Genomic DNA, 14,169 nt, shown 5'->3' on the forward strand with positions numbered 1-14,169 from the left:
AAATGCAACTCCTTCAAGAGTAATAAATTAACTGGGAAAGGATCGCTTAAGTGAGACCCGGGTTGTGATTAAAGGAAGTTTGGAGTTCTAGAGAAGTCTGTGTTTGGAGTATCGCGTACAGCTTCTGACAACCAATTTGGGAGGAAAGTGGCAGGGAATAAACCTCAACAGGAAAAGCGCTTGTTTTTGTCACTTTGTGACATTACCGAAACATCATTTCCCCTCATTTGTATTTCCCCCCCATAAGTTCGTATTCAAAAGTATCAAAACAGAAAAGACTTTGAAAAAGGCAGCAGAGCTGTCGTAAGGGATGGCACGAGCCAGTCGGGAGGTTACGCTTTATTATGTAAATACATGTTTGGGCGTGTTTTAAAATGCACATTGTGTGGTTGGAGGCAGATTGTTAGTTTGATAAACTGCACCGGTTCCAAATACGTTCCAAACACGGCATACCAATCCACAGCGTTAGGTGCCAGTGCTGCGACTTCTTGGAGGTCCGTGAGCCACCCGGTCGACCGTCACAGTCCCTCTCCCGTAGCGGTCGGTCTCACTTGTTGGAGCCGTTAGCCGCCAGCCTGCCGGCCTCGCCGAAGCCCCGCTGCCGACGTCCACCTCTTCCCACCACTCCCAGGACGGAGTTCCCGCGGGTAATTCCCTAGCGCTGAGCACCCCGAGCTTGAATTCAGACTGGAGCAGAAGGAGATGACGCTTCGGCCTGCGAATGACGCCTGCGGACGGGATGGTAACGGCTTTCCCTTCTTCTCCTGTAATTTACAAAGGGCTGAAATGATTTCCCTGGCAGAGCCATTCATTTCTCAACCGGTCAGCGGCCGTGCCGGGTAAAGACGCAGCAGCGTCTGCGGGGGTTGCGAGGGGAGCTGGATGGAGACCTTGGGGTGCACAATTTGTTCGGGGAGCACAGGCCCAGTTTTGGGCTGGCGAGAGCCCCGGTTTGGCTGGGGTATATTTTTACACCCGGTCGCTGAAATCCTGTGAAGGGGCTGCCACCTGCCCGCACGCGACGCCTGCGCATGGGTGAGGGCTGCGGGAAGGCGTCCGAGCCTCGACAGGGTGTAGGGCGTGCGGGGCCTGCGTGGACCGGTGACCTGGGTCTCCAACGCCACGCTTGGGTGATGTCCACGGTGCGGTTGGCTCCGTTCCGCCCGAATGTCCCCGAAGCCCGCAGCGCTTCACACGCCTGCAGAAATAAACGGGGGCTGGGGGGGAGGCCGTTAGGGATACCCAAACACGCTTCAGAAAGCGAGCGCTGCATGGCCTGCGCGCTGACCTCCCGCTGCGGGAAGAACGCGGCCGCCGGGCTGGGACCGGGGCGACACGGAGGGGACACGGGGGGACAGGGGGCACCCGCGCTTCCGCCGCAAAACTTCCCGGGCGCGAACTTTCCCGCCCGCCCGTCGGGGAGGCTGGCGGGGCGCAGCGCGCGGCGCGGCGCGGCGGGGCGCGCCCTCCCCCTCCCCCTCCCCCCCCCGCTCCTCTGCGGCGCAGCGCGGCCCCGCCCCCGCCGGCAGCCCCGCACCGCGCGGCCGCCGGCCGCAGCGCCCCGCCGCGGGGAGGGGGCGGCCCCCCGCGCCGCGCCGTGACCCGCGCGCGCCGCTCGGCGGCGGCGGCACCGCGCGGGGGCGGGGGCAGGGGGGGAGGGGGAGGGGGTGTCCGCATCCCTGCGTCCTCCCCGCGCGCGCTCCCTCACCTCGGCGGAGATCGCCCCGCCGCCGCCTCCCGCCCGCCCCTCCCCCGCCCCGCCGCGCACACGCACACCGCACACACCGCACACACCGCACACGCACTCCCGGCGCTGTGTGCGAGGGCGGGCGGCGAGCGGCGGAGACCACCGCGCACACGCACTCCCTCCCCCCCCCTCCTCCGTGCCTGCTCCTTCCTCGCCCCCCGCCGCCTCCTCCCCCCCCTCCTCCTCCTCCTTTCTCTGCGACGAGCGAGAGAGGGAGAGGGGGGAAAAAAGCCGCTCGCAGGTATTTTGTTCAGTGGGTCGGCGGCTCCATTTATCCCCCCCCCAACCCCCCCGCCCCTCGCAGTTTGTTTACAAGTACCAAAGTTGTAACTGAAGAGCTGCCAAGGCACATCTGGATATTTTTCTTCTTCTTCTTTGTGTTAGGGACTGATGTGCAACTAATTAAAGGCAGACAGGCTGGTAGCGTCTGCACGCTCGAGCCCCCCCCAAATAAAGAGCCTGGTAAGTGACTGGTTTGCTTTTTACCCCCTCTCCTTTCCCTTCTTGTCCGTCGTGGGGTTTTTTTGTTGTTTTTTTTTTTTTCCTCTGGGGAGGGGTGGGTTTTCTTTTTGATTTTTCTTTAATTTTATGTTTTTCTCGGGCTTTTTTTTTTTTTGTTGTTCGTTCTTGTCCTCTGGGATCGTAAAAGTAGATTAACGCTAGACTTGGGCAATAAAAGGCGCCGCTATATTAATTTATTAATTAATCAGCACCCGCCCCTCCTCCTGAATGTTAAATATGACCTTTGATCTCTCTGTCTCTGGCAGAGCAGACAGGCAGTATTGAACATGCACGGCCACATTTGGCTGGAGCGGGGACGGCATCGCGAAGCCCGGCTGGCGATTTCCTTCTATTTATTTCATTCGTGGAAGCGAGGGCGATAGCGGGGGGTGGGGGAGAGAAATCAATAACTGCGTCTCGGGTCCCCGCTTCACGCTCCGGAGATGCATCGATTAAACAATAATGACCCGGTTGGTGGGCACCATCATTTTCTCGCTCCTGGTGGCGATAAACCCCGGGGAGGGGGCCGCGGGGAGAGCAGAGGTAGCCAGCGAGGGAAGCTTTTGTGGAGAGAAGCCACTTCGATGCTGGGCGGAAGAAAATGCGTATGTTCCTTGACTTGTGGCACAAACGGCTGAACGCCAGCGTTTTATTCCTTACTAGATGCGTGGCTTCCCCCACACATGGCTGGAAAAACTAGTTTTATGGAGTAGTTCCTATCGAGGACATGCGGCTAGGTTTTCCTTTCTGGAAACGGGAGAGGGGTTTGGTGTTTTGTGGTTTTTTTTCTTTCTTTCTTTCTTTTTTTTTTTGCTGTATGCAAATCCTTCGCATCCCTCCACAAGACGACGCTCAGCCTAGGGCTCTGCGGGGCAGCCTTTGTATTGCCACCAGACCTCGGAAGGCGGCCAGGGTCTGGGTTTTTCCCTGGTGTGGAAACGCAGAGGTGGCTTGGGGTCTGGGTTGTGTGTTTTTTTTGTTTTTTTGTTTTTTTTTTTTTTTTCCAATGGAAAGACGCCCGCCGGCCCCTAACGCAGCCGAGGGAGAGGTTTCTCCTGTAGATTTATGCTCCCTTCGTCTGGATTTGTTTACATAAAGCCCGCTTTTCAGTGCACGGCGGCGGGAGGAGACGAAGTTTTTGCACTCGGTAGGTTGGGCTGCAGACGGTTCATTAATCTAATTATAGGCGTAATTACCGTAATTGATAACCATTTTGAACTAAACATAGCGGAGCCGGGAAACTAGACGTAGCCCCCACGCGTGTCTCCCAGGCGGGCGCTGCTGGTCGGTAGCCCTACATCAGAAAAGGTGCTGGAAACATCTGAACTGCTCAAGGCAGAGCCTCTGGAAAACAAAGGGGCAGTGTTCACAGGCTGAGGGCTTTTTAAGTTCTGTTGATGTTTTGCTTTAGTTCGCTCAGGCTGCCGTAACGTGCCGACCCCACTGCCACAAACTAACATGGGGGGGCGAGGGGAAACAAAACCAGCACCGCGTCCTTACCCCCCCTCCTCAACTTTGCTGACCCCGACGGAGACAGCCACCCCTCCCCCCGGCCCCGCAGGTACGGCCCCGCTGCCCTCCCCCGTCCCCCCGCCGCGCGGGTGCGTGTCCCCAGCCCCCCCCCCGCACCTCCCGAGAGGCTGGGGTGAGCGCTCCCTCTTCAGCGCCGGGGTCACAAGCTGGGAAATTGCCTGCATCAAGTATTTTTTTTTTTTTTTTTTTTAACCCAGCCCCGTTTTGCCCCCGCCGGCAGCCCCCCCCCCCCCCCCCCCCAGTGCGGGAAGGGCCGGGCCGGGCCGGTGAGGCCGTGACCCGCGCCCGGCGGAGCCGGCTGTGCTACTGACCGCCGGGCGCGGAGGACACCGTGGCAGCTGGCGGCTCCCTGCCCCCGCCTCACGCTTTTTGCTTTATTCCTGTTATTTATTTCTTTATTTCTTTCTCCCCCGCCTTTTCCTTTCCCGCGGAGGACGCGGTAGGTGGGCAGCCCCCCTCCCCCCCAGCCCCGTCCCGGGACCGGGCTGGCTGCGCCCGGGCCGCCCCCTCAAGCCCTCTGCTCGCGCGTAGGGTGGCGCGGCGCGTGTGTCCCCCCCTGTCACCCCGCCCCCCCCCGGGGTGTCCGTGGGCGGCCGTTAGCGCCCCCCGCGCGCGCACCCCCTCGGATAAACGACTTTCTGTGTTTCAGCTGCGGCGGCTGCCGTGAGGATGCAGGAGGAGCGGCTGCCCGGCCAGGCACCGACCGCGGGAATGCGCCCGGAGCAGGAGGAGGAGGAGGAGGATTAAGCGGACCCCCGCACCCCCGCCCCGTCCCTCTCCCCTCCTCCCCGTCCCCTCACCCCCCCCACCCCCGCAGCCACCATGAACACCAACGTGTGCGTGGAGAGCGGCCCCAACCCCGAGGCGCCGGGGCTGCCCAAGGACAGCCACCTGCCCGAGGGGGCCCTCAACAGCCTTGTGGATTACAACTCGGAGATGGAGAGGTACCGCTCCTTCGCCACCTTCTACAAGACCAACGGCGGCGCCTTCCCGCAGGCGGCCAAGATCGCCCGCATTACCACCCCCATCTTCCCCAGCGCCGCCGCCGCCGCCGCCGCCCGCATCGGCATGTCCCCCTGGAACTGCGACTCGGCCACGGCCGCCGCCGCCACCGCCATGCTCTGGGGCAGCGGCGGCGGCGGCGGCGGCGCGGCGGGCGGCGCGAGGAAGCCCTCCTCCGCCGCCTCCGCCTCCGCGGCCGCCGCCGCCGCCGCCTCCTCGCTGCACGCCGGCAGGGGCGGCATGCACCACCGGAGCGACTCGCAGCGGCTGGGCAAGCCCGGCTGCCCGCCGGCCGAGCAGCCCGCCCTGCCCATGGCGAACGGCAACTTCCTCTCCACCCTCTCCCCCGAGCACTGTCGGCCGCTGGCCGGCGAGTGCATGAACAAGCTCAAGTGCGGCGCCGCCGAAGCCGACATCATGAACCTCCCCGAGCGCGTCGGCACCTTCTCGGCCATCCCGGCGCTGGGCGGCCTCTCCCTGCCCCCCGGGGTCATCGTCATGACGGCCCTGCACTCCCCCGCCGCGGCCTCGGCCGCCGTCACAGACAGCGCCTTCCAGATCGCCAACCTGGCGGACTGCCCGCAGAGCCACGCCTCGGCCTCGCCCGCCTCCGCCCTGGGCGCCGCCGCCGCCGCCGGCGCGGGGGGCGGCGGAGGAGGAGGAGGCGGCGGCGGCGGAGGAGGCGGAGGGGGGGCCGGCGGCGGAGGCGGCGGCGGGGCCGGGGCCGGGGCGGGCAACCCCGCCAAGAAGAAGCGGAAACGCTGCGGGGTGTGCGTGCCCTGCAAGCGGCTCATCAACTGTGGAGTCTGCAGCAGTTGCAGGAACCGCAAAACGGGACACCAGATCTGCAAATTTAGGAAATGTGAAGAGCTTAAGAAAAAACCGGGCACTTCGCTAGAGGTCAGAGGAGATGATTTCTTTTTCCCCAGCCTCCCGCCGTCCCTCCTCAACCCCCTGCCCCCCCCCCTCCAGTGCTTCTTGTCTAGCTTCAAGATGCAGCACCCCTTCTCCGAGGCCTCCTTCAGGCTCTGAGGCGGGGACCCCCGCCCGCCCGCCTCTCCGCCCCGCAGGGAAGCCGGGGAGGGAGGGGGGGAACGGGGGAGGGAAGGAGGGAGGGAGGGCGAGAGCCGCCCCCCCGCCGCGGGCCGCGGCGCCCGGCCTGTCAGACCCGGGGGGCGCCGCCCGCCGCCCCCCCCCCCCCCCCGCCGGCTACTGGCCGTTACCGGACGCCGCTCGCCTGGTTCACCTGCCGTGCCATTCCCATAGGGCTGCTGGCTGCCTCTCGGGTTATGCTGCTTTTTTTTTCCCCCTTTTTTTCTTTCGTGGCGATCGCGGCGGTTTGTGGGGACGGGGAGGTGGGAAAGGGAAAGTTTTAGCTGAACGCCCGGCTCCCGCCGCCCATCGGAAGTTCAGGGGAAAGTGACGGCGAGTTCATCCCCAGGGTGACTGGTAGCTGCTTGCCCGAGACCGACAGACAGACGGCTGGCCGTAGAGCCCGGTCGTCAGTGAAATGGGCCCAACTAGCCTCTAACGCAGTATCTTTTATGAAATAACCCGCTCGCAGTGTACAAAACACAGTGGAAGAATAGCACAGGTAGGACTGAGCCGACTTCCGACTGAACTGCACGCACGGCTATTTTTACATCGTGTCCTGGGAGCTGACAGTGTTTCCCAAAGCTGTAACGGCAGGTTGGCAGGTTTGCTAGGCGTACGAGAGACAGGCACCACTGTGTCGCAGACTTTTTGGTTCATGTGTTGGGGACGATGGGCAGTGGGAACCAAAAGGCACAACCGGGAGGAAAACGGCAATCGGTTGATACCCTTAGGCAAAGGAAACAAGCGAGAGGAAAGACCAGTAATCGTACTTAATCCCTTGTCATTATTAAAATTACAGTGTTGCTGGTTAGGCGCACATACCGGGTGCGTCTGACGGTGTCGCGGATGATGGATGCAGTAGAGAGGAGCAGAGTGTGTGCTGGGTGGCATCAAGATTTGTAGTCACAGAAATTAGCAACTAAGTGAGAAATTGCAACTTCCCTCTGTCTGTGTGTGTGCAGAGAGCGGTTTATTCCCTAACTCATTGCTTGCGGGAGTTCTCCCCAAGAAGGGGTGGGATGAGGGCTTCCGGGGAAAAAGCAACACCAAGAGCCCATTAATTTGGTCTGCGTTAAATAAATGGAGATAATAGTGTTGGTATTGATACTGCCATGGGACAAAAGCAATGTTTTGGGGTTTCACTGACGTTTGGCTGATACCATTAACTCTTTCCTAACCAGCCTCATCAAACCAACTAATTAATTCCTCCTCACGAGAGCAAACTGTCCGTGCTGAAAGTTTGATTTGTAGCTCTGCATCCTCTTCGCTGCTTTTTGTGAACCTACGGTGACCCAGCACCACTAACTCAAAAACCAGGATGGAATTCCCAGGTGCTAGAAACTGGATTGGGTTTTCAGCTCTTGTTTTTCTCAACAATATGCCTTCGTTGGTTTCGTAGCAAGTTTGCAAAGAAGACACCCTAGTGCCCCGGTCTGTTAATGATGGATTATAATGCTGAGTACAGCCTAAAAGAGGCTTCTCTGACCCAGAGACGTGGAGAATCCCCCCCCCACACCACCTAGCACTGGGGGTGCCTTTGTGTGCCAGGTTCCCTTGTTAGGCTTGCAAACCGGGACGCTGCTGGGACTTAATGTTTGTGATAAATGTTAGGTTCTGATGGCTTATTGATTTGTGCAGAAAGTGAGCTATCTCTGGAAGAAATGAATTTGTACGTTATCAGATCTTCCTACGGGTTTGTGTGCATCTCTGAGCACATTTCCAGAACTTCCTCACTTTTGACAGAGGTGTTTGACAGCCTTAAAAACTGCTCAGGCGTGTTATGAGAATGCTCCCCGTTAAAATTGTTTAACCCCTGTGACTAGTAAAAACCATGGTTTTATTAGCCACTCGTGTTCTCTCATAACCACCTGCCTTCACTTCTTTTCTTCATTCGCTCTCTCCCCCGCTCGCTCTCTCCTGTTTGTGCTCCGTCAGATACGTAAACACACAAGCTCCTCTGCTGCTAGACCGTGACTGGAAGGAAACGTGTTTCTCTTTCCAGCTGTGGAGATGTCAGCAAGGCATTGCTGCTCTGCAGGTCGTGGCCCGTCGCAAAGTTTTGTCACGGGATGTGGCTAATTTCTTTACAGAAATGTGGTTTGTCAGTAGGAGAGGAGGAGTGCCCAAACTGAGTAACTGTCTCATATGCTTGTTTTTCTTACGTCTTCTTTGTTTTCTGCTGTGTGTTGTTTTTTTTTTAATTTAAACTAACCAATAAAGAGTGACAGCAGGGCTACCTCAAGTAGATGTGCGGCAGCAGTGCTCTGGCTGTGAGGCCACCAGCTGGGTGTCGGAGAGTGACAGGGCCTGCACGGGGGGCACTGGGGCAGCAGCGGTGGCTGCGGGTGGGCGAGAGCAGCCCCCCTGCCCAGCGAGCTGCTGGGGCTCCTTTGGCCTGCGCTCTTGGGGCGGCGAGAGCTCTGCGTGCGTGGGTGATCCCCGTCACCTCGGGAGGCATGGCCCCGAGGGAGCGTGATGAGGACAGAGGGGCTCGCGGCCCGCTGCACCCTTGTAAGATTTGTGAATTGCGCTCAACAGTGGCTGCCAGTTGTGGAGATGATTCAAGGCAGGGGGTGGAACTGTGTTTAAAAAAGAAATAAACAAAAAACGAGAATAATAACACTAAACAGTAAACTGGCTGATCCCACGGAAACCGTTTTTCTCTTTTTCCTTTAAATCTCTTCTTCTGCTGGTGCAATGAAGTCATAGGATGTAAGTCTCAAGGTTAGTACGCAGAGCTGAAGAACAGATCCACATGAATGCTCTCTGGTCCCTGACCCTTGCATTTTTAATGGAATGCTTCCCCCCCAGTATTTTTTTTAAACACTTGAATTATTTTTTTCCTATTTTTCTTGTACTATTTTCACCTTAAAAGTGTCCCAATGCTCTAGTATTTTTCATAGAATGTTATCATTACTAGGAAATTTTATGTACGGTAATAATAAATCTATAAAAATAAGATTGACGTCACGTTCTACGCTGCCTACTTGTGTATGTATATTCTGTGTTCATTCAGATTTACAGTCAGTTTAAAGAGACATAATCTTTATTTACCCATAGAGACTACTTATTTTCCTCTGATTGGTATACGCGTCTGTAACTTCTGCTGCAGGATATGAAGATTAGGAGCCTGACGTTACTCTGCATCCCCCTCTCTTTGAAGTGAACAGTCCCTCCTCAGCGTACGAATCTCAGTTGCCCCACTCCTTGTTTTCATTAGCCTGGCAGCAAAGTTGGGCAGAGGGGCTGAGTCACACTGGCAGGGTCTGAAGGGTTTGGCCCAAATGTGAAATATCTGCTGTTTGGACATGCTGTCATCATAGCCGGTGCACTTGCTTTATTTGTAAAAGCTGCACTAATTGATATGTGCGCTAGTAAAGTAAACGTTTCCGTACCGACCTGAAATAGTAAATACCAGCATCCAGATCCGAGGCACCTCGCTGAGCCGCATTTCTAGCCAGCGTGAGGTTGAGATGGCCTTCACCGGGGATAGGGATGTGATGATTGATTTCAGCAGGAGCAGCGTCTGAGGCTGAAAATCTCAACACCATATGGCATTGCCACGGGGGAGAGAGGCTGTGCTGGCAACCTCCGAACTTGAACTTCGTGTTGTGGTAGAGCGTGTGAGCACTGCTAAGGGAAGACTGCTGAGCTCTGTGGATAGGGGTCAATTAGTAGGGGCCTCAGAGGAAGCAATTTCCCTGCCGTCTATCTAGCTTTAAATTACATGCATAAGTTAAGCGACAGCATGATGGAATTGAGTGTCGTGAGGGGGAACTGAAAAGCTTGATAAGGAGCAGGCAGCTAACACGATCCAGGTGGCTAACTGGAAGGTGGAAAGGAAGACCACCTTGTAGCTCACGTTACCGCTCTTCACTGAAACATTGCTATGTGGCGGTTTTTCTCACCTCCCTGTGGCTGCCTCCCAGCCATCCGTTTGGCCGAGGCTTTCCCTGCGTTAAACACCACGAAAGCTGGCAAAAAAGCAGTCCCCGTCCCCGGGCGTTTACAGCTGGAGCAAGAACCGCGGTCTGTCCCGAGTACAATTCACGTTGGCTTTTGGCTATAAAGCCCTGAATGCTGTTTTTTACCTCTCTCCTCCTCCTGTGTGCCCGTTGTGCTCTGCCAGGGTGCTCTTGTTTTTCCGCTCACGGGCCTGAGTCTGCGGGGAGGATGCCTGGTGCTGGAACTGGCTGCTGGCACTGCACGGGAGCCCTCACCGCGTGACAGTGGCACACTGGCTTGGCGCTTCCAGCACGACGCACGATCCTGCCGTGACCGAGTTGGCAGGGTGCAGGGAGGCAAGATGCAGGGCAACATTTGGCCTCTGTTGAGCATTTTGCAAAGGTTTTTGTCACTGTCATCCAGATTTTATGTCTGGGATAAACATATGTTCGGCGACGAGTTTTCCTTTTGACCTCTGGAGGTTCTTGGGGACAACACAAGGCCTCCTGCTGCCACCTCCGGCAGAGACCAGCACAGCCGCTGGCGTCTTTGCTCGCTGGCACCTGATCTCTGCTGCTTGGAAGTCTTGCAGAAGCTGTTTGACCTTCTGTGTTAGGATCACATCTTGCAAGGCGGGAGTGTGTTGCGGCTGGTGGGAGACGTGGCCTCAAGGAAGGTGCTGAGATCCCAGCGGAGTCGAGCTTTTGGTTTCCTTACAGTTCTGGCAAATTACTGAGCGCAAGGGATAGCCTATGAAATGGAGCTGGATGTCGTCTGTTCTACTGTTTCATATGTTGTTGTTACCCTTTCCTCCAGTGATACAAAGCAAACAAAGTGCCCAAACTCCATGACATTAGCATTCCACTTACAATGTATGTTATATAAACTGCTGTTTGATATAGTGTAGTTTGTAAAAGGGGGGGCAAAAAAAAAATTTTTTTTTTTTCCCTCCCACATGAAGTTTCTCCTGCTTAAGGAAATCTTAGTGGTGGGTTCTGGTACTGAACTGAACAGAATTTCAAGGAATTCAGCAAAATTGTAGGCCAGTCAAGGGCTTAACAGCCTCTTTCATACAAACATTGCTTTCTGCTTGCATTGGAAAATGCGTGCTTTAAACTGTTGAACTATGATTGTTTGCCAGTGAAATTGTCCGTATGGAAAGAGAGGTTAACTGGTTGTGGCGGTTCTGCGTTTTGATTGCACTCAATAGTTGTTGTTTGCACATTTTTCTAAGTACTAATATAGGTTATACAGCTGGGGCATCAGGATTCTGTGGCAGACTTTGGACTTCAGTGTCGTGACTGATTGGTTAGTCTATTTTTTGAAGTTGACATAATGAAATCTCTGTGTATTGTTTGTGCTGAACAAGTTGCATGTGTCGTGAGAAAGATGATGAATGAAGCCCGTATTTTTTCTAGAGCAGTAATTAACATAATAAGTACTTTTTTTCTTTTTTTTTTTTTCCAAAATTATCTAAGTCCCTTTCAAATAAGTATTTCAGGTAGATGTGCATAGAACCATTATGACTTGGACTCCTATGCTAGCTACAGCACTTTTGGAAAATCTTACCAATTCTGTGTTTCTACAAAATGTTGTGTGTTAGACGCATCATGCCTTATTCTTATAGGGACACTCATTTAAGCTGGTAGATATGTGAAGATCATGTTATATACCCCCCTTTCAGGGTGGGTAGCAGTAACAGTTTCAGTTTTTGTCTACCTGTACACGTATGTTCATATTATTGGGGTTTTGGGCCACTTTGCATGCAATTCTATTTGCTAGGTGTACGCCTAGTGCTTTTACTGAAGTCAGGGAAGACCTTGCTCACTTGGAGAATGAATTAGGATGTCAGAAAGCGGTCCCTTTTAAAGAGCAACATCTTGGTACTGTGTTTTTTGTTTTAAAAGAAATATGCTCTAGAGAGTTAAACAAAAGATAGATATTAATTTCTGTATGCTGTGTCATGCATTTGATGCATAGCAATGGCTGAGAACAGGTCTTTTCCAAATATCCTAAAAGTCTGTATCTGTGAAAAGAAAACTAGTAGTCTTCCGACACTTAACATGCATGTATTTTAAGGGTTAGGCTTGGTGAAATATTTCTAAGCAGGCAAACCTACAATGTACGCCTTAAAGTCTCATCAAATACAGCAGAATTCTTTTGATAGCTGGTTGCAATGGGGAAGCGGCTGTGGGTGTGTAGGGAAAGGCTTTAAGATGAGCTTTTCAGATGTACTCAGGAGAGTTAGGAGCAATAAGAAAGTAACTCGCATCACAGTAAGGAAGTCGCTGGGACTTGGCCTGTGTTGCTAGCAACTCCTGGGTCACTGACTAGGTGCTTAAAACTTGCCAGCGGCTACCATGCCTCCTGAGGAGTACCAATATCCGAAGAAAGCGGTTCTCTGCTTCTGTGGTGTCTGTATTTTTGATAGCTTATCTACTTTGAGTGATCATACTGAACCACAATGTCTTGAAACATGCGGTTTTGTTTGACACTTTTTTGCTGTTTGGGAGCCCAGCCTGCTGTGTCTGTCTTCTCTCTTCTTTTGGGTACCTTTATTGTTTTCCACAGTCATATCTTGTTCAGTCACGTGCAAACACCTGTCCTGAAATTGAATTACTCTGCAGCATAATCTAAAGTCATCCCCCATTTCAGCATCCTGTGCTTTCTCTTGTGTGTTGAGTTATGTTGCACCATACTTTAGATGCGACAGCCTTTTAATAATGTTGAAGCCTTAGCTCTGCAGGGGCTAAAAAGATCCCAGCAGGCTTGTTAACTTCTACTCTCAGACATTATGGGAAATATTTTCTCCTCCCCAGAACTCCTAGGCATCCTCTTAATTAAGACTATAAAAATCCATAGCCATAGCACGAAGCCTGATGCTTTTTTTTTTTTTTTGCAGTTTTCCAGAGTTTCTCTGTTGCTTCCTGTTTAACCAGACACTCCAGCGCCAAGTGAGATATGGGAATGTAAATGGAATAAAGGCAGCCTGGGTCATGCCAGATACTACATTCTTGGTGGGAAGCAAACTCATCACATGCCTTTTCCTTACTCACTGCAGTTTTGGTTTTTTCCCCCTGCTCTACTCGGCATCTTCCTTTATCTCAGTCTCTGAAGAGTTGGACATTTTACAACTTTGCACCTCTCCTGTCTCAGGACCGTATTCCTTTCAGTTCCAGACTGCTGTGGCCCTGGTCTCTGTTGTGCTGCTATATAGGATCACCACTAGCTGGTATCAAACTTAATTTGACGAGGAGTTATTTGTACAGAGATGAGAGAGATTATTCAGTGGTTTAGGAAGTTGAGAAGCAGTATTAGAATTTGAGGTGGAGGGAGGAACTTAAACACCAGAAAATGATGGGAAATCCTAAGGAGTTCGGGATGGATATCACTTAAGATGAGGACAGAGGAGGAGGAAAGAAGAGCTGCAGAGTGCTCAAACAGAGAGGGATGCAAAAGTGGTTGAGGGCTGGTTATAACACGCAAAGCCTAGGTGGGGGGGGGGGGCCTGCTCCTTCCTAGCGGTGACTCGGTTAGCTTGGGGCAGACTGACCGAGCACTGGAGGTGACCTGCTGACGTGAAGGGTGCAATGGTAGTGTTGAAAATGCAGTGAGGTCTTGCTTGGTGAGAAGAGCACGGAATATGTCTGCTGCTATGAGCAGGAGGTTTGCCATTAGTGATTCAAGTGAGGTAGTTGAAGAGCTCACCAGTAACCGTCTTCCAAGCGCATCTCCAGGTGAAGCCATACAGCAGAAGGGGACCTTGGTGAGGGTGAGCAGGGCTTTCCACGTGCCCTTGTTGATGGCGAAATCCAATTTCTTTAATTAATTTTTTTAATTGAGTAGAATTTATGGAGAGAATCTGGGTACTGGGGTGAGCATGTGGTATGGGAGGAGTCATATGATCTGAACAAGTTGCTCAAGAGGTAAGGAAATGATAAAGGCATACATACAGGCAAGCTGATAAATGTGAAAGAGGGAGGGGATGCTTGCAAATGAAAGGCTGAAAATAATGATTTGTTGCACAAGGACTGCTTGGGCTTAGAGGTTTCTTCTTTGATGGTGTGTACCGTGTGTTCTAGGGAAGCTGGAGCACGCTGACAGCGTGTCAGTCTGCACTATGTTAACACAAAGAATTTGCTCCATTGTCACAAAAGAAATACCCCAAAACATCTGTGGTTCAGTAACGTCGATCCATCTGCACATCCTAACTGCTGGGTGAGGATGCAGAGATGGCGCAGCGACCTTGGCGGTTACAGGCTTGGAAGAGAGCTGAGGAGCTCTGGCTGTCTTGTGTAGAAGGTACAAGGAGGGCAGAGCATGATTATTGTGGTGCAGTTAAAGAG

At 53.8% G+C, this 14,169-nt stretch overlaps 1 protein-coding gene across 4 annotated transcripts; it reads left to right on the forward strand.

Moving 5' to 3' along the window:
* The first annotated feature begins 643 nt into the window (after nt 1-643).
* On the forward strand, nt 644-5,838 carry CXXC4 (CXXC finger protein 4). 4 transcript variants are annotated; one of them, XM_075421408.1, is made up of 4 exons: nt 1,706-1,988; nt 2,132-2,209; nt 3,359-3,395; nt 4,431-5,838. In XM_075421408.1, the coding sequence occupies exon 4, from the start codon at nt 4,604-4,606 to the stop codon at nt 5,813-5,815; it is 1,212 nt and encodes a 403-aa protein (XP_075277523.1). In that variant the 5' UTR covers nt 1,706-1,988; nt 2,132-2,209; nt 3,359-3,395; nt 4,431-4,603; the 3' UTR covers nt 5,816-5,838. The 4 variants fall into 4 exon arrangements, with proteins under 4 accessions (XP_075277521.1, XP_075277523.1, XP_075277522.1 ...); XM_075421407.1 differs by lacking the exon at nt 3,359-3,395 and adding an exon at nt 3,660-3,809; XM_075421406.1 differs by lacking the exons at nt 1,706-1,988; nt 3,359-3,395 and adding an exon at nt 644-742.
* The last annotated feature ends 8,331 nt before the right edge of the window (nt 5,839-14,169 follow it).

This window comes from Opisthocomus hoazin, chromosome 5, assembly GCF_030867145.1.
Source record: "Opisthocomus hoazin isolate bOpiHoa1 chromosome 5, bOpiHoa1.hap1, whole genome shotgun sequence".
Lineage (NCBI taxonomy): Eukaryota > Metazoa > Chordata > Aves > Opisthocomiformes > Opisthocomidae > Opisthocomus > Opisthocomus hoazin.